At 38.5% G+C, this 25,429-nt stretch overlaps 1 protein-coding gene across 1 annotated transcript; it reads left to right on the top strand.

Moving 5' to 3' along the window:
• On the top strand, positions 1–23,609 carry LOC104245722 (uncharacterized). The gene is made up of 4 exons (XM_070147585.1): positions 1–1,866; positions 2,011–2,131; positions 2,315–2,424; positions 23,505–23,609. The coding sequence occupies exons 1-4, from the start codon at positions 1,738–1,740 to the stop codon at positions 23,592–23,594; spliced, it is 450 nt and encodes a 149-aa protein (XP_070003686.1). The 5' UTR covers positions 1–1,737; the 3' UTR covers positions 23,595–23,609.
• The last annotated feature ends 1,820 nt before the right edge of the window (positions 23,610–25,429 follow it).

Below are 25,429 nucleotides of genomic sequence, written 5' to 3'. Positions count from 1 at the left end.
TATTATAAATTCCTTACTCCTCGTCTTACTCTTCCCTCGTGTACTCTCTACCAAAGAGAGTGTAAACTTTGCTTATTCTTTTGGTTGTTAGATTTGGAAATGCTGGGCGTTTTTAGCAGCTCGATTGTGACGCCGCCGGATGAGCTGGTGGACGCTGGAAGCCGGACTCCGTCGCCTAAGATAACGGCGGAGGCTCTGGTGAACCGCTTCATTACAAGCGATTCTTCGGCGGTGTCCATTCAGATCAACGGTCATGTCCAACTCGCCTACACTCACATGGATGAGTCTGCTTCACTGCCAAGGTACCAAAAGTGTTAATCACCCCATTTTATTGTTTGCCAAGTTATTTGTCTGGGTACGAGCTTAAATTAAGAAAGAAAGATTGCCATTTCACCAATTTTCTTTTGATACGGATACTTCAGGTAACAAGAAATCGCTTAGTATTTTTACCTTCACTTGGAAATTTAACATGAGACCATATGATTCTCAACTCAATTCCACTACCTCACGCCTCTGAATGCGTCGTGGCTATATATAAATTTATTTTATTAAAGACAAAATAGTAAAATGAAAAATTTGAAATTAATTAAAATTATTTTTAAATATGAAAGGATGTTTTTTGGAAGAATGGTTGAAAATAAAAACTGTTACTAAAAATAGAAATAAAAACACCAAATTAAAACAAACGAAAAAAATATTATCTGGAGCAGAAAACCGAGGAGCTTGTGAGGAATTATTTTTGTCGGCGTTGATCACAATTCACATGTCTGAGCTATTGATGATTTTAAAGACATGTTGATCCCCGTTTGATTACAGGATGCCCTTAGTTGATAACCATATCTAATTATGTATACTAACAAAGTTTACTGGTTTAGCATTTCCTTTGTTGGATATGTTGAATTTAATTATGTCATCTGACGGTTTAATCGGAGATGATGAAAGCATTAATTTATTGGCTCTATTATCAGCCCTTTCTTTGCATGGCTAACATGTGTTAGAATCCTGCACTAAAAACCTTGGTGTTCCCTTTGATACCATCTGGATTTTTTATCTTCATGAACGTGGCAGTTTGGCAGGCTCTGTCAATTACTTGAAAAGACAAAAAAAACTAAAAAGTAAATAAAATATTGTCAGCTAATGCAAGAAAAAAAAGTAGAAATAATAAGTAGGTGGGAATTTAACTTTTGATGGAAAAAATCAAATAATTCTTGTCGTTGGTCAATGAGTTGGGAGGTTTTTTAGGAGTTCATCAACAAATAATACTACTTATATTTATATTGCATGTGTTTTGAAGCAAGCAAATTGCGTAACACTTCAAGATTCTTGTGATCTAAGGTTTGCTTGAAAGTACAAATCATGGGAACGTCCAATTTTGAGTTTTCTTTTTCTTTTTCATTTTAATATTTTAAATTGTCCTATTAGGAAAGTCAAATTTTTATTTGGTGGAATTTGACCTTCCTTCATTTGTAATTCACACATAGTTCAATTGCTTTAATGTGACAATAAAGAAAAAAAATGATAACTTTATTATTATAGTGATTAGGGTAAAGTTCAGTGACTATTAAATAAAATTAATTGACCGTGAATAAGCAACTTGTAAGATTAATTTGGTGTTGAAATGACTGGTCATTTGCTGTTAAGGAAGAAATCTTTTGCTTGTTTGAGGGATCTCTTGACAACTTAGGGAGTTTGAGACAACAATATGGCCTTGCCAAGTCGGCAAATGAGGTGGTATTGATGATTGAAGAATACAAGGCTCTTCGTGATCGGGCACCTTACCCTCCGAGTCATGTCGTTGGTCACCTTCAAGGCAATTTTGCATTTATCGTTTTCGACAAGTCCACTTCTACATTGTTTGTAGCTAGTGTAAGTAAATTTTCCCTATCCAAATTGCCCTGTATATATATAGTTGGTTTTGTTGAATCTTGATCCTCGTAGTAGTTTGGTAGCACCTTTGTTTCGGGTAAAACATGTCATTACCCGGGTTCAAATCCTGGATCTTTGTGGCAGGATCAATTCGGTAAGGTACCTCTCTATTGGGGAATCACTACTGACGGATATGTGGCCTTCGCCAATGATGCCAATTTGCTTAAAGGTGCTTGTGGCAAATCACTTGCGTCGTTCCCTCAAGGTGGGTTGGTAAATTATTTCTTGTGCTTTAGGCGGTTATTGGTCCATCATCAAGCGGGATGCATAATGAGCTAGATATGTTTTTTAGGGTTGTCATGTCCAATTGAACATGTGAATAAATTAATTTGAGAAAATGACGCCGATAAAGACTGCCTCAATGTATTGAATCTGGATATTTTTCTAGGGTGTTTCTTCTCTACAGCAGTTGGAGAATTAAGAAGCTATGAGAACCCCAAAAACAAGATCACTGCCGTTCCTGCTACTGAGGAAGAAATATGGGGCGCCAAATTTATGGTTAGTGATACGTATCTGCAGATTATTCATAATTTTTTAATTTTTTGAAATGGTCCGAGATGCGATGTTGTTTGGTAGGTCCCTAATTTGTTCCTCTGTATTTGTGGATGAATAATTCTAAATACGAGAAAGATTTATCTTCTGGGGCTCTCAAAAACTAGTGTCGCACATTCCACGTAATGTGATCCTGATTTTTAACATGATGATTAATTAATGCACATTACCATCATGCTAGCTCAGTTTTCGCATTAGATCAGTATCATGGATTGGCAAGTTACAGTGGATGTTGCTTTCGATCGGGGCCTTAACTTTTATGTTTATCACATAAAGATACACTGATATAATAAAGCAGGATATTTTTCACAGTATGGCAGCAACAATATATTGCATTTGACTGTTGAATCCCTTATTGCCGGTCATTAGTGCTTTACAGGTCACATGAACCCATACTTTGCAATTAAAAATTTGCCCCCTATCCTCTCTGCCTCACGTTTTCTTGTTCTTGGATTTTTTGTCCTGATTTATCCAATCCTTTTTTACTAGTCTATGTATTTTCATGACTTGTACATTAAGTTACATAAGTCGAGCAAATTTAAATATATATCTTCCTTTTTACAAAAACTTTTGAAGTATGTATATGTATAAAAGAGATAGAAAACGCAAGCTAAAAAAATAGAAATTGGCTTGAACTTTCGTAGTTTGCTTTAGGTGCGTTAATTGAATAATTGTCATAGCTACGGGTACGGTTCCCGTAACGTAGTTTGTGACACCTAGTTACTAAAATTCGGGGTACAGTTATGTGACCCGACCACAATTTATTCTTTAAAAAAATTAAACATGTTGTAGATCGTGAGTACGGTTCTCGTGACATGATTCGCAATATGTAACAATAATTAAATAAAAGCGGTTATAAGGAAAAAATGCACAATAGTTTAAAACATGTATTAAAATCAGATAATATGCCAGTTATAATAGTTTAAGCGACCGTGCTAGAACCACGGAATCCGGGGATGCCTAACACCTTCCCCCGGGTTAACAGAGTTCCTTATTCAGAATTTCTGGTTCGCAGACTTCAAAAAGGAAAGTCGAAATTTTCCTCGATTTGGGATTTAAAATAAATCGGTGACTTGGGACACCAAATAAACTATCCCAAGTGGCGACTCTGAACAAAATTGAATAAATTAATCCCATTTCGAATAATATCACTTTAATTGGAAAAACTCCCTTGTACTACCTTCGGGTGTGTAAAAAGAAGGTGTGACAGCTCTGGCGACTCTGCTGGGGAAATACCCAGAATCTCTGGTTCAGGGTTCAAGAATTCGAGCTTAGAATAACTGTTATAGTTGGCTTGTTTTATTTGATTTTTACATGTTGAGCCTAATGTACTAAATGCCGCTTTTACCGCTTTGATATTGTTTGGACTGTATATAAATTGCTACGAAACCCTCCTCTCTCTGAGTCTTCTAAATCATCTGGAAAGTGTGCATTTCGTGTGACTTCTTTTCTGTTAGAGTCTTATCCCAATTTTAGAACGAGGTTCGGACAAGTTGCAAAGCCGGTGAAGCTTCTGTATTCCCGGTACGCTGCCCCCCCGCTCGAGCTGTCCGCTCGGGTAAGCCAGGTCTAGAACAATAAACCCAGGTTTTTAAACCTAGTATAACAAGCCTCATACCGGATCCCTAGTAGGAACGTTTGTTTACATCACGTGCATTTGACCTTGGAGACTCAACACAGGGGTTGGGTCTGTCTAGGACAGGTGTACCCAAATGAAAATGACCATCCTGATGCATTTTACGTGCTACTTGCGCGTCTGTTTGTTTTGGCTTGCATGTTGACCGGCTTCTAGAACAACGGAAGAAAATAAAAAAAAAACAAAAAATCAAAAAAATCAAAAAAATCAAATAATAATAATAATAATATAGGAGTGAGAGGTAGGTATTTAGAAAATTCTGAAACTCTACCGAAATTCCGAAAAAAGAAGAAGTCATCTCCAAATGAGCCAAAGTTTTCAACTGCCATGTTTCCCCTGTTCTGTCAAAACTGGCGAACTACGCGGGTCTGATTCTCACTGGATGTGAGATACGTAGGCAAACCTCATCGGTTCCGGCCCATAATTTTCAAAAAAAAAAAAAAATCCAAAAATATTTTCCTTTACTTCCTCTCTAGAAAAGTCTTTTTTTTAGACTCCAATTTTCAAAAAATCCAAAAAAAAATAAAAATATTTTCCATTACTTGCTTCTTTAGAAACTAATTGTTTATTTAAAAACAATATATAAAAAATATTTTCTTTTACTGCTTTTTAGACCCTAATTGTTTTTAAAAAAAATATAGATATATACAAAAATATTTTCTTTTAATTTCTTCCAAAAATCCAAAAATATTTTCATTCTTCTTTCAAAATTGAAAAGAAAATTCAAAATAAAATTCCAAAAAATTTTTTCTTTCTTCTTTAGAAGTTTTTTCTATCGAAATTCCAAAAAAAACAATAAAAGTCTGAATTAAAAAAAAAACTTTCTTCTTTCGAAATTCCCAAAAAAAAAAAAAAAATTTGAAATCAAAAAAATTTTCTTTCTTCTTAAGTCTTTCTTGCGGAAATTAAAATATTCCAAAAAAAAAAAGAGTTAGTTTATTTACTTTATTTCTGGTCTTCCCGAACTACGGCAGTTTGATTCTCACCGGATGTGGGATACGTAGGTAACCCAATCGGGTACAACTTCATTTTTGTAAAAATAGCCCAAAAGAACAAAAAAATTTTGTTTTGATTGTAAATAAGTTAGGTGATGTCATTCTTGTCTAAAATAGTTGAATGTCCCCAAAGGGCGCCGGAAGGCCGTTTTTGCAAGAACAACCACCTTTAGTAGTTTTTTTTTAAGGTTTTGGCCGTTTAGCAAACACAACGTTAAAATTTTCTTCCCCGAAGTGCTGAAAGGCCGTATTTGCAAAGCCGGATTTTTTATGAAAATTTTAAAAAAAATAGTGATAACCTTTTCTTGAGTCAAAATGAGTCATAACCTTTTAAATTAAATCACCCTAATAAATGCAGGATGAGCACAGATGAAAACGAACCCTTCGCAGCTCTTGAAGAGATCCCCTTACAGCTCCACATATGGTGGAATGACCTAGGAAAAGGTAGCCGAGGAACTATGATAAACGTTTTGGGTGGTCTTGTCGAACTTTTGAACATCAAGCCAAGATTGGACGTGATTGAAGCCTTGATACCTTTTTGGGATCCGACTCGCAATGTGTTTCGCTTTTCTGATTTTGAGCTCACACCCACGCTAGAGGAAATTGCGGGTTACGCCGGCCTTAGCGGAAACTTTAGAAGTCGGTACCCGGTGTCACCGAGACCAGTATCTCCTTACAAGTTTCTGGATATGTTGAGTATTAGCCGGGATATTCAGGATGAGAATTTATCTGAAGGGTTTTGCACTTTCCAGTTCCTGTACCAACGCTATGGCAATCCCCGAGGTTTCGAAGCACCGAATACTGGTCTGACCTATGCCGGAAATAAAGATAAATGGGAGGCAAGGAGAGGTTTGGTTTTTATAGTAGCATTCTTGGGTGTTATAATATATCCGCGAAAAGACGGCAACATAGAATTGGGCCTCGTGGGAATGGTTGATGTCGCAATCAAGAAAGCTAATAGCACTTTGGTTCCCCTGATCTTATCTGAGATTTACTGAGCTTTGACCATCTGTCGAGAAGGGGGAAAATTCTTCCAAGGCTGCAACTTACTACTACAATTGTGGATACTGGAACATCTCTGCCACTGTGTCGGGTATATGAACTACGGCATGACCGGTTTGGATTGCATCGAAGAATTTGAAAGCCGAGTGGTTGGGGTTGAATTTCCAGAGGGTACCGAAGCTTGGTTTGCACACTTGAGTTCTTTAACTTTGGATAAAATTGAGTGGACGTTCGGATGGCTCCCTGCCACCGAAGTCGTATACATGTCAGCTAAAGTCTGCTACTTTCTCCTAATGGGCATCCGGAGCATCCAACCATATACTCCTCACAGGGTTTTGCGCCAACTGGGAAGATTTCAAATCGTCCCCCATGACGAAGATTTGAGTGTACATGTCATTGAATTTGGCCCAAAGGTTGTATTTCCAGAAGGAAGAGTTCGCCAAGTTTGGAATGAGTGCAGATTTCTCGAACCCAAGACTATGGTGCGGGATCTAGCTAGAGGTGAGGTGGACCCCAATTATATGGTTTGGTTTGGCAAAAGATTTCAAATTCCTCGAGAGCCCGAGAGACCTGCTAAGAGACCCCATGTCCAACAATTCATTAACGACTCGCAGGAACAGTGGGGCTGGTTGGCAAAAGAAGAAAGCTATAGGGCCAAGATAAGTAAATTAGAGGGACAAATCAGGGACCTCAAATTTGGCCACAGTATCCAAGCTGCCGCAGATGAAGGGGAAAAGAAAAAGCTAACTCAGGAAAACGAAGCTCTCAAAGCTCAAATCCATAAAATGAGAATAGTTGCTAGAAACCTGGAAAGAAGCTGGGCAGATGAAATGCTTATAAGCGGTATGAGAAAGAAGGTACTTGAGTGTCAAGATGACCTAGAAAAATCTGAGGCTAGTCTAGCAAAAGTCCGAGCATAATTGGCAGAGAATGCAGAAGGGCGGGCAGAGTTTGTGCGACAAATGAAAAGAAAATATGAGGGGACAATCTCCAATTTAAAGAGAAAGCTAACCACCCTTGAAAATGAGGCGGACAAATAGGCCAGGAATTTTAAAGCCGATAGGGAACATTGTTATGCTCTGATGGCCCAAATGGACGAAGATATGCAACAATTGCGGAATCAAAATCATCATGACACTCAAGTGTTGGAAGCTCGGAATCAGCAAATCGGGCGTTTACTTCAGGAAAAGGGTATTGTCCGAGAGAGGGTTAGAGCCATTGCCTACTATATCGTCATGAAATGCCACGCATGTGAGGATATGACTCAGACCACTTTCTTCGCTGCTGTAATGACATTTGTCCGCCAGATAATGAGTGATTTGGAGCGGCTTCAAGGGTATCTTGCACGTAGGCCCGTGAGACCGGATGATGTCCCACGGGCCCCGGGAGTCGAAGCATTGATGTATTCATGATTTTTCATTTATTGAGTCTGTATTTTGGAAATTATTTTTGAGTCTGTTGGTAGTTTTTAAAATTCCAAGAAAATGAGTAGTTGGAAGTCTTTTGTAATAGAAAGTTTAGGAGTTTTATTAATGAAAATTTGAAAATTCCCAAAAATTGTTTCTTTATTTTTCGCATTTGTTTTTCTTGAACTACGTAATGATCTGATTCACGCGGCATCGTGATACGTAGGCAATCCTCATCGGATCCGGTCACATTTTTGTAAATAACTCAAATAAGAGAGGGATGTGAAAAAGAGAGCCAAAGAAAAACCAAAAGAAAAACGAAAAAAAAGCAAGGAAAGAGAGGAAAGAAAAGAGTGGAAAATAGGAATAAGAGGAGAAGTACAAAAGCCAAAAGTGGAAAGAAAAAGAAAATTGGGGAAAATAAGCAGAGCCGGGATGAACCATGCAACCGTTGCGAAACATGTAGAAACACATTTAACTGTATAGGTGCATCACACCCCAACGTGCGATTACCTATGTGTTAATTGCTTCAAACTGACTGGTTTGTTGTTTACTGTTAGTTAGGTTCTATAGTAAGGTGGTTGGTTTTGTGGTAGTCTGGCTTCACATTCATACTTCACAAGGTCAAAAGGAAGCATTGAAATGTCTTCGGAAATTCCTCTGCCAACAGTTCCTATTCCAGAGGATAGTCCGATCTCGACCATCCCAACTTCTGAGTCAGCAACTGCTGAGGAAAATAGAATTCTGCGTCTTCGCATGATGGAAATGTGGGACGCTTGGGCCAATGGAAAAGAACCACCAAGTGCGATCTCTGGATTCCCTGAGCTTTTTACCAGGACAAGTGGGACCTCCAACATCCCCATGAGTTATCCAAATACCCCATTGGGATATCCTACCATTTCAGCCCACTTTGCTGGAACACCTTCTGAGTCTCGCCCCCAGGTGTTAGCTTCAGGTGCATCTTCAAACATATTCACCGCTCCAGCTTGTTCAGCTATGGCACAACCTGCTTTACCCAGGCCTAACTTCGATTCATCTTCCTTCACATTTCAAGCATCATCTTTCCCACTGGAACCTACCCAGTTTACTACCAATGCTTACCCTCAGCCGCCCCGGTACGAGTTTACCCCAGGGCAGGAAAAAGCCGAAAAAACACCTGAACAAGAGGAAATTACCAGAAAGATGAGAAGCATGGAGCAAAGTCTCAAAAATATACAGGGTCTGAGTGGGCAAAAGAGCGTATATTACGCTGACCTGTGCATGTTCCCGCACGTACATCTACCCTTGGGTTTCAAAACCCCAAAGTTTGAAAAATATGACGAGCATGGGGATCCCATTACCCACCTCAAAAGGTAGTGCAACCAGTTGCGGGGAGCGGGAGGAAAAGAAGAGCTTCTTATGGCCTACTTTGGAGAGACTTTGGTCAGCATTGCTTCTGAATGGTATATGGATCAGGATATATCTCGTTGGCATATCGGGGACGACTTGGCTCGGGATTTTGTCAGGCAGTTTCAATATAACATCGACATTGCCCCTGACAGGAATTCATTATCAAATCTAAAGAAGAAGTCCTCGGAGAGCTTTCGAGAGTATGCTGTCAAATGGCGCGAACAAGCGGCCAGAGTCAAGCCTCCAATGGACGAAACATAAATGGTCAGTGTCTTCCTTCAAGCCCAAGAGGCTGATTATTATCAAAACATGATGTCTGCAATGGGAAAACCATTTGCCGAAGCCATAAAAATCGGTGAAATGGTTGAGAATGGGTTGAAAACAGGGCGAATCTTGAGTCAGTCTGCTATAAGGGCTACCTCCCAAGCAATCCAAGGCGGGTCTGGAGGAGTAGCAAATCGAAAGAAGAAGGAAGAAGTAGCAATGGCAACTTCGAGTGTAAGAAAACCCCGTTTGGCCAGACTTCATTTCTCTGAAAGAACCCCACAACACTACTACCCCTATCAAGATGCGGCCTATGCTATGGATCTTCAGCCATACGCAGTGATGAATGCACAACCATACGCTAGGCCACAACAACAATTTCACCAAAACCGAGCTCAATTTCCCAGAAATCAACTTCCTCACCAAGCTTAGTATAATCCCCGACCTCCACAAAATAATTTTCCCTACAATGCCCGTGCTCGGGAGCCGCCCAGGAAGACGAACTTCACACCTATTAGTGAGTCATATTCTAGCCTTTTTCCTAAATTGGTCCAAATAGGTTTGTTACAACCCGTACCTCCAAATAGGCAAAACCTAGAGTCACCCTCTTACCAACCTGGCGCCCGATGTGCCTATCATTCTGGGGTGGAAGGGCATGACATTGAGAGCTGTTGGACTTTGAAAAGGGTTGTTGAAAATCTCATAGAACAAAAGCGGACAGTGTTAAAGGATGAAGACATTCCTAATGTGACCAACAACCCGTTACCGGCTCACAACAATGGACCGATTATTGGAATGATCTGCGAAGATAAAGAGTTTGATCCTGCCTTGAAAGCCATCATTGCAATCGCTGACATCGAGAAAAAGCCAAAGGCTGATGCAAAGCAAGAGAAAGGGGAGAAGAAGAGTAAACCCACCCGTCAAAACACAGAAAAAACAGTGGAAACCAAAACTGAGGTAGTACCCTCGAAAGATGCCATCCTTTATGTGCCCCGGGGTCCTAGGAAAGGACAAGTGACATTGAGCCCTCTAAGAAGGTTTGAGCTGAACAAATGATCTAAAATGTATGTGCCAAAAGGGACCTATGTGGTACGGGGGCCAATAATTTCACCAAGGCTGAATGAGCCCATGGTTATTGGCCGCGCACCGCAGAGGCCCATGACAGATCCTACTGCCATCCCATGGAATTATAACGAGGCGGTAGTAACCTACAAAGGAAAATAAGTCCTGGGAGAAGTAAATGAAACTAACCCGGCTGAGAAATACCTCAATTTGGAGGAAGTGAATAATGCCACGAAGAAGCGTTTCCCACTCAAGAAGCCAGTTAGTGCCGAAGAAGCAGAAGAGTTCTTCAGGAAAATGAAAACTGCGGACTACGAGATAATTGACCAACTCCGAAAGTCTCCTGCTCAGGTCTCTTTGTTGTCTCTATTAATGAATTCAACTGAACATCAGAAAGTGTTGATCAAAACCCTCAATGAAGCTTATGTTCCGATTGAAACTACTGTGGAACAACTGGAGAGGATGGCAGAAAGATTCTTCACAATCAATCAGATCTCCTTTAGCAAGAATGACCTTCCCCCGAAGGGGGCCACCCACAACAAAGCCCTCCACCTAAAAGTTAAATGTGAGGGGTATTATGTGAAGAGAGTTATGCTGGATGGCAGTTCCGGAGTAGATATCTGCCCTCTCTCAACTATGCAAAGAATGGAGATCGAGACTGAGAGAATCAGTCCCAACAACGTCTGTGTTCGTGCCTTTGATGGAATCAAAAGAGAAACCATAGGCGAGATCGATTTGATTTTGACTATTGGACCTGTGGATTTTGAGGTGACATTTCAAGTCCTAGACATGGATATTTCTTATAATTTCCTCTTGGGAAGGCCTTGGATTCACGCGGCAGGAGCCGTACCTTCCACTCTCCACCAGATGGTGAAATTGGAATATGAAGATCAGGAGATCATAGTCACGGAGAGGATGAACAATCGATATATCGGGACCCGTCGGTCCCATGCCTCGAAGCTAGGGAAGGTAGTGAACATATAGTCTATCAAGTTTTCGAGGTTGTGGTCGCAGACCAATATGAAGAAGGAAGCCCTTGCCCTCAACCTTTTCTCTCAAAAGCGTCAGTTATGGTTGCCAAGGAAATGATCAGGCATGGTTCATCTCTCTTTATTCTTTCTGATTTTGTTACTTTTTCTTATTTCTTCTTTCAGTTCTAATAATGCGGCTTTAAATAACATGACATGCTTGCGGACTTCATGCCCAGATCCAAACATGCTGTCTAAATGTGAAATAATGAATCAAGAAATGGAATATGATGAAGAAGAGGCTTTTAAGGAAATAAATCGAGAATTGGAACAATTTGAAAATAAACCTAAGCCTAACTTAAATGAAACCGAGCCGGTTAATCTGGGTAGCTCTGAAAAAGTCAAAGAAACCAAGATAAGCATTCACACAGATGAAAGAACCAGGGACGCATTGATCCAACTTTTGTTTGAATTCAAAGATGTGTTTGCTTGGTCATATGATGACATGCCAGGATTAAGTGTCGATTTAGTGGTCTATAAGTTGCCAACCTACCCCGATTATTCCCCTGTCTAGCAAAAACAGAGGAAGTTCAAAATTGATATCAGTGACAAGATTAAATAAGAGGTCACAAAACAGTTAAAGGCGGGAGTGATCCGAGTGGTCCGATACACCACATGGCTGGCTAACATAGTTCCCATGCCAAAGAAAGATGGGAAAATTCGGGTGTGCGTTGACTACCGAGATCTGAACAAAGCAATCCCCAAGGACAATTTCCCTCTGCCAAACATCCACATCCTTGTTGATAACTGCGCCAAACATGAAATATAGTCTTTTGTGGATTGTTATGCAGGATATCACTAGATGTTGATGGATGAAGAAGATGCCGAAAAGACAGCTTTCACCACACTCTGGGGCACCTATTGTTACAGGGTCATGCCTTTTGGTTTGAAAAATGCCGGGGCAACTTACATGAGGGCCATGACTGCCATATTTCATGACATGATGCATCAAGAGATAGAGGTGTATGTGGACGATGTGATCATCAAATCTAGAACCCAGGACGACCATGTTCGGGACCTAAGAAGGCAAATCTTAGGGCACCTGGATATGTGATCACATGGATGAGAGAGATCTGTGAACAATTCAAGATAACGCATCGGAACTCTACTCCTTATCGTCCCAAAGCCAATGGTGTCGTCGAAGCAGAAAACAAGAACATCAAAAAGATTTTGAGAAAGATGATTCAAAGTTCCAGGCAGTGGCATGAAAAGTTGCCGTTTGCATTATTGGGGTATCGCACTACTGTTCGCACATCGGTCGGAGCAACCCTGTACCTTTTGGTTTATGGCATGGAAGCCGTAATACCCGCGGAAGTTGAAATCCCTTCTCTCTGGATCATTGTTGAAGCTGAAATTGAAGACAGTGAGTGGGTCAAAACCCGTTTGGAATAGTTAACCCTGATCGATGAAAAGCGAATGGCTGCAGTCTGCCACGAGCAGTTGTATCAATAAAGAATGACTCGTGCCTACAACAAGAAAGTGCGGCCTAGAAACTTTGAAGTAGGGCAACTCGTCTTAAGGCGTATTCTCCCCCATCATCAAGAAGCCAAAGGAAAATTTGCTCCTAACTGGAAAGGCCCATACATCATCAGAAAATTGTTGCCAAAGGGGCATTATATCTGGGAGACATTGAAGGAAATGACTCTGAAACAGCTGTAAATGCAGATGCGGTCAAAAGGTACTATGTCTAATCCTTCTGCAGCAATAACATTATCCGATTGGGATGACGAAGGCTTTCATTCTCGCTACCCCAAACACTCCAATCCTTTGCTAACCATTTGAGCCGTTTACCTTTCTTTCATTACCCTCTTTGGAACCTGAAAGTGTCATTAAAAAAGAAGAAGAGAAAACTAAACAAAATAGAAAAACAAAAGAAAAATCAAAAACAAAGTTTCCTGAACTACGTTCGACTTGATTCCAAAAGGATACGTAGGCAGCCTCTCTCTGGGGTTCAGTCACACCAAAACAAAAATCCAAATTTCCCCAAAAGTGAAACTGGGGCAGACGTTATAATAATTCGGCGATGATCTCGCCCGAACGGTTCCAAAGTTGTAATTCGATCCAAGTTCTTTTTACCCAAACCTGTTTCAAGTCCTTTCGATCAATCGACAAAAGGTTTTTCAAAATCAAAGAACACAGTTGCTTGGATCTGATGCAATCAAGATGAGAGAAATAAAATGAGAGAGTCTTATTGGTGAAAACCTACGGGCACCATAAGGCAATGGCGAGCAGAGAAATCGAAAATGAGAGAGTCTTGTTAGTGAAAACTCGTAATGAGCACTATAAGGCGACGGTAAGAAGAGAAATGAGAGAGATCGATTGGTGAAAACCCACAAAAGGCGTCATCGATCGAAAAGAAGAAACCCCTCACCACCAATGGTATTGAAAGAGTCCTGGCAAGGTTTCTCGGTTTTGAAACACGGGTCGCAATGGGTTTGTGAGAAGATAGGATATTTTTGCGGATCGGTTGTCTAGTCCAAGAAGTATGTCATGTTTATTTGAAGTCTGCATGCACCTCAGATAAGTCCGTCCTTCCTCCCCGAAAGGGATGCTTCTCTTTTAAATTCATTTTCTTGTCCTTTGTTTACTTTTCCTTGAACCTCTTTCGGTCTAATTCTGTTCCGTAACTAATACAAAGAAAAGGTGGTAAGATTGGTTTTACAGAGTTCTGCTTGATAAAAACCAAGTCCAAAGAAAGGTACCCCAGCCTCAGCGGGTGCATCAAGTCGATCCCGACTGACCATAATAGCCGATGCTCTAAAACCAGAGTTATTGAAAATGAAAAGAAATTTGAAGTCAAAGCCCTAGAGGTGGATTAAAGTGAAAGGGACAAAGCCCCGCATGGTTGAACCGTCGTTTGGAAAGTTTGAAAAGTTGAGTTCCTCGATTTTAGGAGAGAGATCAATCTTCAGCAAGCAGCAGAGGTTCTCACCAAAAGATCTAGGCCGAGATTAAGTGATCAAAAATAATGAAGGCCACAAAACCGACCACCATTTCAAACTAACCGTTGTTCTTTGTTTGAAAAATTGAAACAGTTGCAATCCAAAGCAACCATGCAAAAAGCAGGTGCAACCAAAAGAAAATGCGCAAGGGTTAGAAATAGCTATGCTGCAATAATCAACCCAAAAGGGAAGTCTCCTCCCAATTCTTTCCTGCATTTTTTACTCATTTTCTTAAACTCAAAAAATAAAAATAAAAAAAATAAATAAAATGAAGATTGATAAAAAGTAAAAAGAAGAAGAAGAGAAATTCAAAATCATGGTAGCATAGGGTCTCCAATCTCTAGATACGTCCTTTCCAACATAGGATCCCATTCCATAGTCGATGCCAGCATAACCTGGTAATCTTTTCCCACCTAGGGTCTCATTCCCTAGTCACTGCCAGCATAACCTGGTAGTCTCTTTTAGTATTGAGTTCCACTCTCTAGTTGATCCCCGTCATAACCCGAGGACCTTTTCCTTTCTCCGGCATAACCCGATGACTTTCCCGGCATAACCCGTGGATCTCCCCGGCATAACCCGAGGACCCTTTTTCTTTTCCGGCATAACCCGATGAACCTTTCCGGTATACCCGTGGACCTTCCCGGCATAACCCGAAGACCTTTTTCTTTTCCGGCATAACCCGATGACTCTCCCGGCATAACCCGTGGACTTCCCTGGCATAACTCAGGGACCTTTTTCTTTTTCTCCCGGCATAACCCGTGGACCTCCCTAGCATAACCCAAGGACCGTTTTTTTTCTTTTCTTCCGGCATAACCCGATGACTCTCCCGGCATAACCCGTGGACTTCGCTGGCATAACCCAGGGACCTTTTTCATGTTCTCCCGCCATAACCCGTGGACCTCCCTAGCATAACCCAGGGACCTTTTTTATTCTTTTCTCCCGGCATAACTCGTGGACCTCCCCGGTATAACCCGATGACCTTTTTCTTTTCCGGCATAACCTGATGAATTTCCCGGCATAAACCGTGGACCTCCCCAGCATAACCCGAGGACCTTTTTTATTTCCGGCATAATCCGATGACTTTCCCGACATAACCCGATGACTTTCCCAGCATAACCCGTGGTCTTCCCCGGCATAACCTGAGGACCTTTTTCTTTTCCGGCATAACCCGAAGACCTTTCCGGCATAACCCGATCATTTTTTCCAGCATAACCTGGTAATCTTTCCAACTTGGGGCCTCTGATCCCCATTTGATTTCATTTTAGATATAGAGTCTCCATTCCATAATCTCTTTTTCTCTGGGATACACAATCCCGATTTTATTGCTTTCAATAAAGAAATAATTTAGATTTTGTTGCAACTAGTGAAAACTGGGGCAGAAAAATTTCGTTTGTTTGTTTGTTTTGGTGCCTAAGCAGGTTTTTACCTTGAGGGACAAGTTTCGAGGCGACCAAAAGAAGAAGTCTCTTTTCAAATAAAAGAAAAGAAAAACAAGAAAAAATAAGTGAGCTCTAAAGTGCAGAAACGGAGAAAAGATGCGGACTGCTTAAGATAGGATTGAAGTCACAAGCTTCGCATGTCCTGCCTTGATCCAAAAGCTGAAGAATGAACCAGCGATTGCAGCTAATGAGCATCAAGATTCAGATCGGAGTCCAACAACAAGAACCAGCTAAGACTCAATATCAAGCTTCAAAAAACTAATAGATGAGAATCTTGTAACTCATAGTTGATAGGCTTAGCTAGTTTAGCTTTTTATTTTTCCATTTTTTTGTGTAATAAGGAGCTCAGCAAGCAGAAACAGCAGTGAAACCACAGTTTCCCGGTAATCCCAGCTACCAAAACTTTCAGAACTACACCGACCTGATTTCTTTATAGCCAAGGATATGTAGGCAACCTCCGAAGCAATGTTCGGTCAAACCTTTCCAAAATGCTTCCAAATGGAGTTTCAAACGGGCAAAAATTGCTTGTAGTTGCTCACTTTATCTTTGCCCGAAAACTCTTCATGTTTTCGAGCAAAGAGGGGAAGCTGTGAGCAGCTTATTTTTGACCATGTTTGAATTTATTCCTACTTTTCTCTACTCACTATCTACTTTCCCCACTTTCTCCACTCACTGCCCACTTTCCCCACTTTCTCCACTCACTACCCACTTTCCCCATTTTTCCCACTCATGTTCCCCACTCTCTCCACTCACTACCCACTTTCCCCATTTCCCCCACTCTTGTTCCCCACTCACTACCCACTTTCTCCACTCACTACCCTCTTTCCCCACTTTCTCCACTCACTATCCACTTTCCCCATTTTCCCCACTCATGTTCCCCACTCTCCCAACTTTCCCCACTCATGTTCTCCACTCTCCCCAAAAAAAATATTTCCTCCACCCACTCTTCATCATGCTCTCTACCTATAACACACACATCAAGACCTCACCTTAAAAAAATTATATATAGAAAAGAGCTCTCTTCTTCTTCTTGGATTTTTTTCTCCAACCAACAGACAAATACAACAGATCTCACCCTTTCTTCCCAAGAAAAACGGTCGCACACACTCATTTTACCACGAAAGCTTCTCTGAAAATGCACACCTGAATTCACACCTAACATTTGAGAGACTCACTTTGAAAGTTCTTCACACTCAAAAGAGCTGAAAGCAAAGGCTTCAAAATTCAAAAATTTCAGCTGGATTCGGGTAAAGGTTTGTTGCTCTGTTGCTACTGTTGAAATTGCTTCTTGAGCTCCTCATGTGATTTGGATTCTGCTTTTCTTTGGCTTATCTCTTGGTGTCCGCTTAACTCTGTTAGGTCAGTCCCAAATCCTTTGTATTATGTTTTGCTGAATGGCTATATAAAGTTATTGAATTCCTTTTAGATTTTTGGATTTGCTCAAAAATACGATTTCTGCTATTCTAGTGTGTCATGGATGAATGTTTGGTTTCCATTTGAATAAAGTAGTGTAATGAATCGAAAATGTTAAACTTTAGATTAAATGTTGACGAAGTAAATGCTGTAAAGATTTTGGAATCTGTTATTTGCTTTGGGAGTCTTTACTCATTTTCTTTAATTTTCACTTCTTGTCATCGAGGAAGAGAGTAAAATCCAAGCAAATTTGCTCTTAAATCGAGGATCTGATGGCCAGCAATGGTTATCTTTTAATAGCAAACAAGCCGTAAATTATATTCTATACTCCACTTTCAGAAATAAGATAAGCGGCATCATGAGGTATATAGTTTTTTTAGTAGCAAAAATATAAAGATATATAGTATCACATGTTTCAACTCGTAGGCATAATGATTCCTCAATAGTTTGTTAATGAGTTGTTTGTGCACTCAATCTTTTACAACCACAATCTACTTTATTTATTTGATTAGTTTAACGTCAAAATTTGCCCCTATCCTCTCTGCCTCACGTTTTTTTGTTCTTGGACTTTTTGTCTCCTGATTTATCCAATCCTTTTTTACTAGTCTATGTATTTTCATGACTTGTACAATAAGTTACATAAGTCGAGCAAATTTAAATATATATCTTCCTTTTTACAAAAACTTTTGAAGTATGTATATGTATAAAAGAGATAGAAAACGCAAGCTAAAAAAATAGAAATTGGCTTGAACTTTCGTAGTTTGCTTTAGGTGCGTTAATTGAATAATTGTCATAGCTACGGGTACGGTTCCCGTAACGTAGTTTGTGACACCTAGTTACTAAAATCCGGGGTACATTATGTGACCTGGCCACAATTTAATCTTTAAAAAAATTAAATATGTTGTAGATCGTGAGTACGGCTCTCGTGACATGATTCACAATATGTAACAATAATTAAATAAATGCGGTTATAAGGAAAAAATGCACAATAGTTTAAAACATGTATTAAAATCAGATAATATGCCAGTTATAATAGTTTAAGCGACCGTTCTAGAACCACGGAATCCGGGGATGCCTAACACCTTCCCCCAGGTTAACAGAGTTCCTTATTCAGAATTTCTGGTTCGCAGACTTCAAAAAGGAAAGTCAAAATTTTCCTCGATTTGGGATTTAAAATAAATCGGTGACTTGGGACACCAAATAAACTATCCCAAGTGGCGACTCTGAACAAAATTGAATAAATTAATCCCATTTCGAATAATATCACTTTAATTGGAAAAACTCCCTTGTACTACCTTCGGGTGTGTAAAAAGGAGGTGTGACACAAGGACTCTATCAGGGACAATTAAACTGATTGATCCTAATGGTAATGTGATTGAGCAAATGGTATAATATGACTGGAAACCCCAATACTATCAAACTTGCTGTCAAATTGGTCACTCATGCCACAACAAGAAAATGCAGAATCAAGATGTGGGACAACAAACATATGGTATGCAGAATCAGGAAAAGATATGAAAAGTTGTGAGGAAGCTAGACCCAAAGACTGATAAAATTGATACAATAGGTAGATTCCTGGAGCAATTGGAAGAGAATAGTGAAGGGATTCAGAGTAACAACTCAAGTGAAGAACAATGGCAATTGGCAAAAGGCAAGTCTGCTTCAAAGAAGAATGGAGATGGGAGAGATGGGAAGGAAATCAACACTGGCAATGCTTTCAAAGCCTTGGTAGACACTGCACAAAGATTAGTTCAAATGACAGGGGAGCATGACAAAGAGAGGGAACTGCCTAGAGACAGCGGCAGAGGGGATAACATGAATCAAAGAAATATATAATGATGAACATCATAGCTTGGAATGTTAGAGGACTGAATAAGGTGTATAAGCAAAAAGAACTAAAAAAATTTATTGGGGAGAATAAGGTGGTACTAATGGCTGTTTTAGAGAATAGAGTTAAAGAAACAAAGGCTGAAGGTGTCATAAAGAAGGTGTTTAATAGTTGGAGATGGATAACAAACTATACAAATGCTCCAGGTGGTAGAATATGGATTGCTTGGGATCAGACAAGGGTAGACTTTGAGTGCTATGAAATGCATCAGCAATATATAATAGGGGGGTTACAAAGATGCAAAGTGGTAACAAATTCAGATTTGGTGCTATTTATGGTATGCATACTATACAGGATAGGAAAATATTATGGGAAGATATGGGAAAAGCTATAGCTGGTATTACTGATCCTTATGTGTTAATGGGGGACTACAATACCATCTTAACTAATGAAGACATGGGTCAAAGGACACCAGTGCAGGAATTTGAAGTGAAAGACTTTAAAGAATTCATCTGGAAAAATGGATTAACTGAACTAAAAACAGTTGGAAGGAAGTTTACGTGGACTAATAATCATGTCCACAGTAAAATTAATAGAATTTTTGTTAATGCTGCATGGATCCAAAAATGGCCTGTAATGGAAGGGGGGTACTGCAACCTGAGTTTTCAGATCATTGCCTATTAAGTATAACACTGGACTATGAGCAACAATATGGAGGAAGACCTTTTAAGTTCTTTAATTGTATGGTACAACATAAATAATTTGAGGATGCTGTGTATGAATGCTGAAGAAAAAGAGGTGAAGGAACACAATGAACAAAGTATGGAGGAAACTCAAGATACTAAAGAACAAACTGAAGCAGATGAATAGGAAAGAATTTAGCAACACTGTGCAAAGAATTCAAGAAGCAAGAATAAAGTTGGAGGGGATTCAGAAGCAAATTGATGGACATGGCTGCAATACTGAAAGTATAACACAAGAAAAAAAGGCAAAGAAGGAGCTAGCTAAATGGAGTGGAATTGAGGAAAGCATAATGAAGCAAAAATCAAGGATCAAATGGCTCAAACTGGGAGATGCAAATACAACATATTTTTATGCTTGTGCTAAGAGTAGGCAAGCCATTAACCATATTGGTAGTTTGTTTAATAATTCAGGTCAATTACTAAATACAGCTACATATGTGGAAACTGAGATTCTAAAATTTTTTAAGCAACTACTTGGAACAGCAGTAGTGCAATTGCCAGCAGTAAGTTCAGAAGTGATGAAGCAGGGGATCAACCTGAACAGGAAGCAACAATTGAGTCTAATAAGAGCAGTAACTGAAGAAGAAGTTAAGCAAGTACTTCATGATATTGATGACAACAAAGCCCTAGGCTGTAATGGATACAATGCTTTTTTCTACAAGAAATCATGGCATATTATAGGGAAGGAGGTGACTCAAGGTGTATTGGAATTCTTTGAGAACCCAGAGATGTGTAAGCAAATCAATTGCACAACTATAATACTAATACCAAAAGTGAAAAATCCCAGTAATATTAAAGAGTTCTGACCTATATCATGTTGCACTGTTCTATACAAGATCATATCCAAAATTTTAACATCCAGACTGCAGGAAGTCTTGCCAGAGTTGATAGATAATTGCCAAACAACCTTTGTACCAGGTAGAGTGATCACTGATAATATTATAATGAGCCATGAATTGATCAAAGGTTATGGGAGGAAGAATACATCACCCAGATGTATGTTAAAGATTGACATACATAAGGCTTATGATTCAGTAGAATGGGTGTATGTGGAACAGGTAATGAGGCTGCTGGGACTGCCAGAGAAGTATGTAAAATGGGTGATGGCCTGCATTAGCATAACATCATACTTAATCATTGTCAATGGAAAGCGAATCAAGCCATTTGAAGCAAAAAGAGGACTAAGGCAGGGAGACTCACTCTCACCATTGCTGTTTGTCATTGCAATGAAGTACTTATGTAGATTGCTAAAGCAACTAGGAAGCAACAAAAACTTTAGGTTCCATCCAAGGTGTGCTAAAATGAATCTCATACAGCTGGGATTTGCTGATGATCTACTATTATTCTGCAAGGATGAGAAAAAATCTGTGGTGGAAATACACAATCAGTTTCAAAGATTTTCTAAAGCTTCTGGACTAGTGGCAAATACAAGCAAGAGCAGTATTTATTTTGGTGGTGTAGACAACAGGGTGCAACAAATGATCCTGGAAATACTAGGATATACTAAAGGTGATCTACCTTTTAGATATCTTGGTGTCCTATTGAGTACAAAAAGAATATCAACAATCCAATGCGAGCCACTGATTGATAAAATGCTGAGTAGAGTGCAAAGCTGGACAACCAAATTCCTATCCTATGCAGGGAGAGCTGCATTGATCAAAAGTGTATTAGGTACAATCCAAAACTTCTGGGCACAAGTCTTCATTTACCAAAGAAAATTATACAGTTCATTGAGACAATATGCAGAAGGTTTTTATGGTCGGGGAATGCTGAGCCAACAAAAAAGGCACTGATAGCTTGGGACAAGTTATGTGTACCTAAATCGGCAGGGGGACTAAATTTCACAAACATAGAGCTATGGAACAAAGCATCTATATGTAAATTGCTATGGAACATATGTAAAAAGAAGGAGAAAATGTGGGTGCAGTGGGTTCATACGTACTACATAAAAGAGAAATGTATTTGGGACACACAGCCAAATAATGCATCCTGGTAATACAGAAGATTTTTAAAGCAAAGACACAATTTGAAGAGGCAGGATATTCAGAAAAGGATGTGAAGCAGATAGACAAATTTTCTACCAAAAAGCTGTTCAAAAAACTGCAAAAAAGGACTTCTAAAAGGTGCCATGGAGAGGTCTAGTATGCAACAACAAGGGAATGCCTAAATGGATTTTCATCATAAGGCTGGCAATTCTAGACAGACTAGCTACCAAGGACAGACTTGCAAGATGGGGTTTAGTTGATGAAACAGTATACTCAATATGTCAAAGGAGCAATGAAACAGTACAACATCTATTTTTTGAGTGTGAAGTATCATGGGAAATATGGCAGAAATTGTCACACTGGCAAGAGATCGTGAGAAGGAAGAAACAATGACATGAAGAAGTGCAATGGGCAGTGGAGAAAGCAACAGGAAAGAGTGCTGGAGCAGAGCTATACAGAATTACTTTGGCTGCAGTTGTCTACTACGTCTGGCAGACTAGGAATAATAGTATATTTCAAAAGAAAAAAAATTAATGTAGTGAGTATAGTGAAAATGATAGTACAGGAGATTCATATACGTGCTCAAACTTGTAAAAAACTGAAAGTCTACCTAAGTACTATGAACTGGTATCCAGTATAATCTAGGAAGGGGTGTAGTTGATTAGGGGGTAGTGAAGAAATCTTATGTTGGGGCTTCATGTCCAACAAAAGAGAGTGCATTTTTTTTTTTATTCTCTTGGTGTATGCTGTAAATATTTACTTGGTAATAAAATTCCTTAATTACCAAAAAATATTATGAGTGTCCGTTTTCAAAAGAGTTCTCTGTTTTGGCAATCACATTTATTGGAGAAAGGAAAGAGAAATACTCCATTCTTTTAGGAACTAGAAACATTTCAGAAAAAAGAAGAAGGTGAGAGCTGTTTTGGGGGCAATTAAAATCGAAGAGTGCATTTAATCAAGCTCAAGACTTGTACTGAATGTTTGTAGTCTTCGAAACTAAATTCCTTTCGCAAGAGACTACCTAAAAGACCATGCTACATTCATGATTTCTATCTATTCTTGACACTTCGTTGATTAATTTCATATAAGATGTGAAGGGTACCAAATCCTAGCTCTTTTATGTTGAACTTTTGATTACGTGTGGCATAATCAAAGTTTGGAACCAGTTCCTAGCTTTTTATATTGAACTTTCTTCTTTTTTTTCTTTCTAGAGCTACTCGATCGCTAGCCGCCCTCATATATTTGCTATACATACAAGCACATATGTGGTAGCAAAATGGTTTAAAGAAAACAGTTAACCACTCATATTATCCACTAAAAAATGGATTGGATAATGAATTTTTTAAAAACGGATCAAATATGGATAAGAACCATATTATCCATTTAGAAAATGAATAACCAATAGATAATCAATGAGTCTAACTTTTACATTTGTAAATCCTCAAATTGGGGGTTCTCAAGTTAGGGAGACTAAAAATTCTCCCAAAAGTGATCATATACAAGAAGTCATGGATAATATGGTTACCCATTTTTTATCCGTATTAAATATGGCTCGGGTCGGATAATTTATCTGTTTTTTCATTACCCGTTTTTGATTTGAACCATATCCGACCCGATCTGACCCGCCCGTTTGCCACTCCTACAAGCACGTAATTCTAGTAAAATAAGCGGCGTACAAAACTTACTGGCAAAGCATGACGGAACAGGTGACGAAACAGGTTCTAATATTTAGAGACCGCAAAAGAAAAAAAACAAAACAAAAAAGCTATTCATTTCATGTTATGAAACTATTATATTATGGATGTTCATTTAATACTCCGTCGTAAATAATTTTCCTGAATAAGATTATCCATTTAGTATTTCATTGAAGTTTATCTATAAGCAACTGATGCAGGCAGGTTGCAAACAACTCAATAAAATGACTTATAGCAGCTTCTTATTAGTTGCGAGTAGCTCATGCAGACAGCTTACAAGCAGCTACTGAAAAGCCTCGGAGCTGTTTCCTAAAAAGCCTCGCAACTGCTTTCTTTCTTCTATAAATAGAGGAGATTTCAATTCATTATGTACATCAATTTGAAATTGCATAATATATCAATCTTTCCATACTTGTCTTCGGTTTATTTACTTTATGATCTTTATTTTACAACATTCAAATATTTACTGTTTTCTTACGTTTTTTGAAGTATTGGTATTATTTAAAGGACATATAGACAGATGTAATTTGAGGACAGAGGGTTGCAAAAGACTTTCAAAGGTACAAATAGGGGTGTACATAGGTCGGGTTGGTTCGGATTTTATAATTATCAAACCAAATCAATTGTGTCGGATTATTAAATTTAAAGACTAAACCAAAGCAATAAAACTCAGGTTTTTCAATCTCGATTTTTTTCGGTTTTTCTCGGTTTTCGGGTTATTCAGGTTTTCTCGGATTTTTTTCGGTAAAATCTTCGTAGAACAAAACACATAACTTGTGCTCAAAATATTTCTTTAATCCTAGTAAGATACAACTATCTAAAATATTTTTCAAGAAAATAATACAAAATATGAGATGTGTCATGGCATTATCCTAAAATATTCAACAATAAAGACAATAATATTATGTATATAAACATTGCTAATTAAAAAAGCCATAATAAAAATAAACATAATCTAAAAGTTCTTAGCCATGTTAAAATAAGTAGACTAATAAGGGAGTATTAATTACATGACTAAATGCTAAAGAAAAAATAAAAATAGGTTATGCATTTTTATCTAAATTATTACAAAAGAAAAAATAGATATTCAATACATTCATGTTCGTAGTATTAAAATGAATGTCTTTTGTTAGCATTAGTATTGATTTGATTTTGGTTTAGGCTTTTATTAGCATTATTTAATTTACTAATATTAATGACTATAAAACTTATTGGAACATCCAAAAGTTCTAAGTCCAACCTTGAAATAATATCTTAAAAGATAAAATTATGAAATTTTTTAAGAAATATTTATAAATTACATCACAATAAGTATATTTATATATTAAATATATCTAAAATTTCTATATATGTAATGTCGGGTTGGTTTGGTTTCGGTTTGACTTTCTTTAGTTAAAACCAAACCAAACCAATTATGGTCGGATTTTTTTTCCAACACCAAACTAAATCAAACCAAACTATAGTTGATTTTTTTTTCCCGATTTAACTCAGATTATCGGGTTGGTACAATTTGTTGGTTTCCTTTGTACACCCGGTACAAATATAACACAGAGAATGGTGTGCGAAGTTATTATTTCAACTAATTACTTTTTGACTGATCAATTTTAACATTGGGTTTATTAAAAACATTAATCAGACATTAATTAGTGTTTCTATCACTTGCGTGTTTGACTGTTATTGTCGATAATATAGTTGTTATGGGTCGAATATGCAAATATCTAAAATAGCTATTGCTCTTATTCTACCAGGAACAAATTTTATTGTTCCTTTATTTTGTCAAGTATATTTGATAAGTAGTTATCCCTACAAATTGGAACAGTTTTGACTTTTCTCAAAGTATCCAGCGTGACAATTCAAATGACTACTATTCCTAGGTCATAGTGACCTAAAGTTACAAATATATATGGGAACTTATTGATGAGAAGATCATAAGATAATGTGTGTACTGCTCCAAGTGAGAACCATAATTACTGTCTAGTGGATGAGAGGATCATAAGATAATGTGTGTGCTGCTACTCCACTTGCGAATAGTTGTAGGTGTAATGGTATTTTGGTGAAAGTATACGTAAATCAATAAAAAAATGTAAAGTTAACAATTCTATAGACTGAGATGAGAAAAGCACAT

Source organism: Nicotiana sylvestris, chromosome 6 (genome assembly GCF_000393655.2).
Source record: "Nicotiana sylvestris chromosome 6, ASM39365v2, whole genome shotgun sequence".
NCBI classification, from domain to species: domain Eukaryota; kingdom Viridiplantae; phylum Streptophyta; class Magnoliopsida; order Solanales; family Solanaceae; genus Nicotiana; species Nicotiana sylvestris.
Note: the sequence above shows the minus strand (reverse complement) of the source record. Positions and strands in the feature narration are given on the sequence as shown.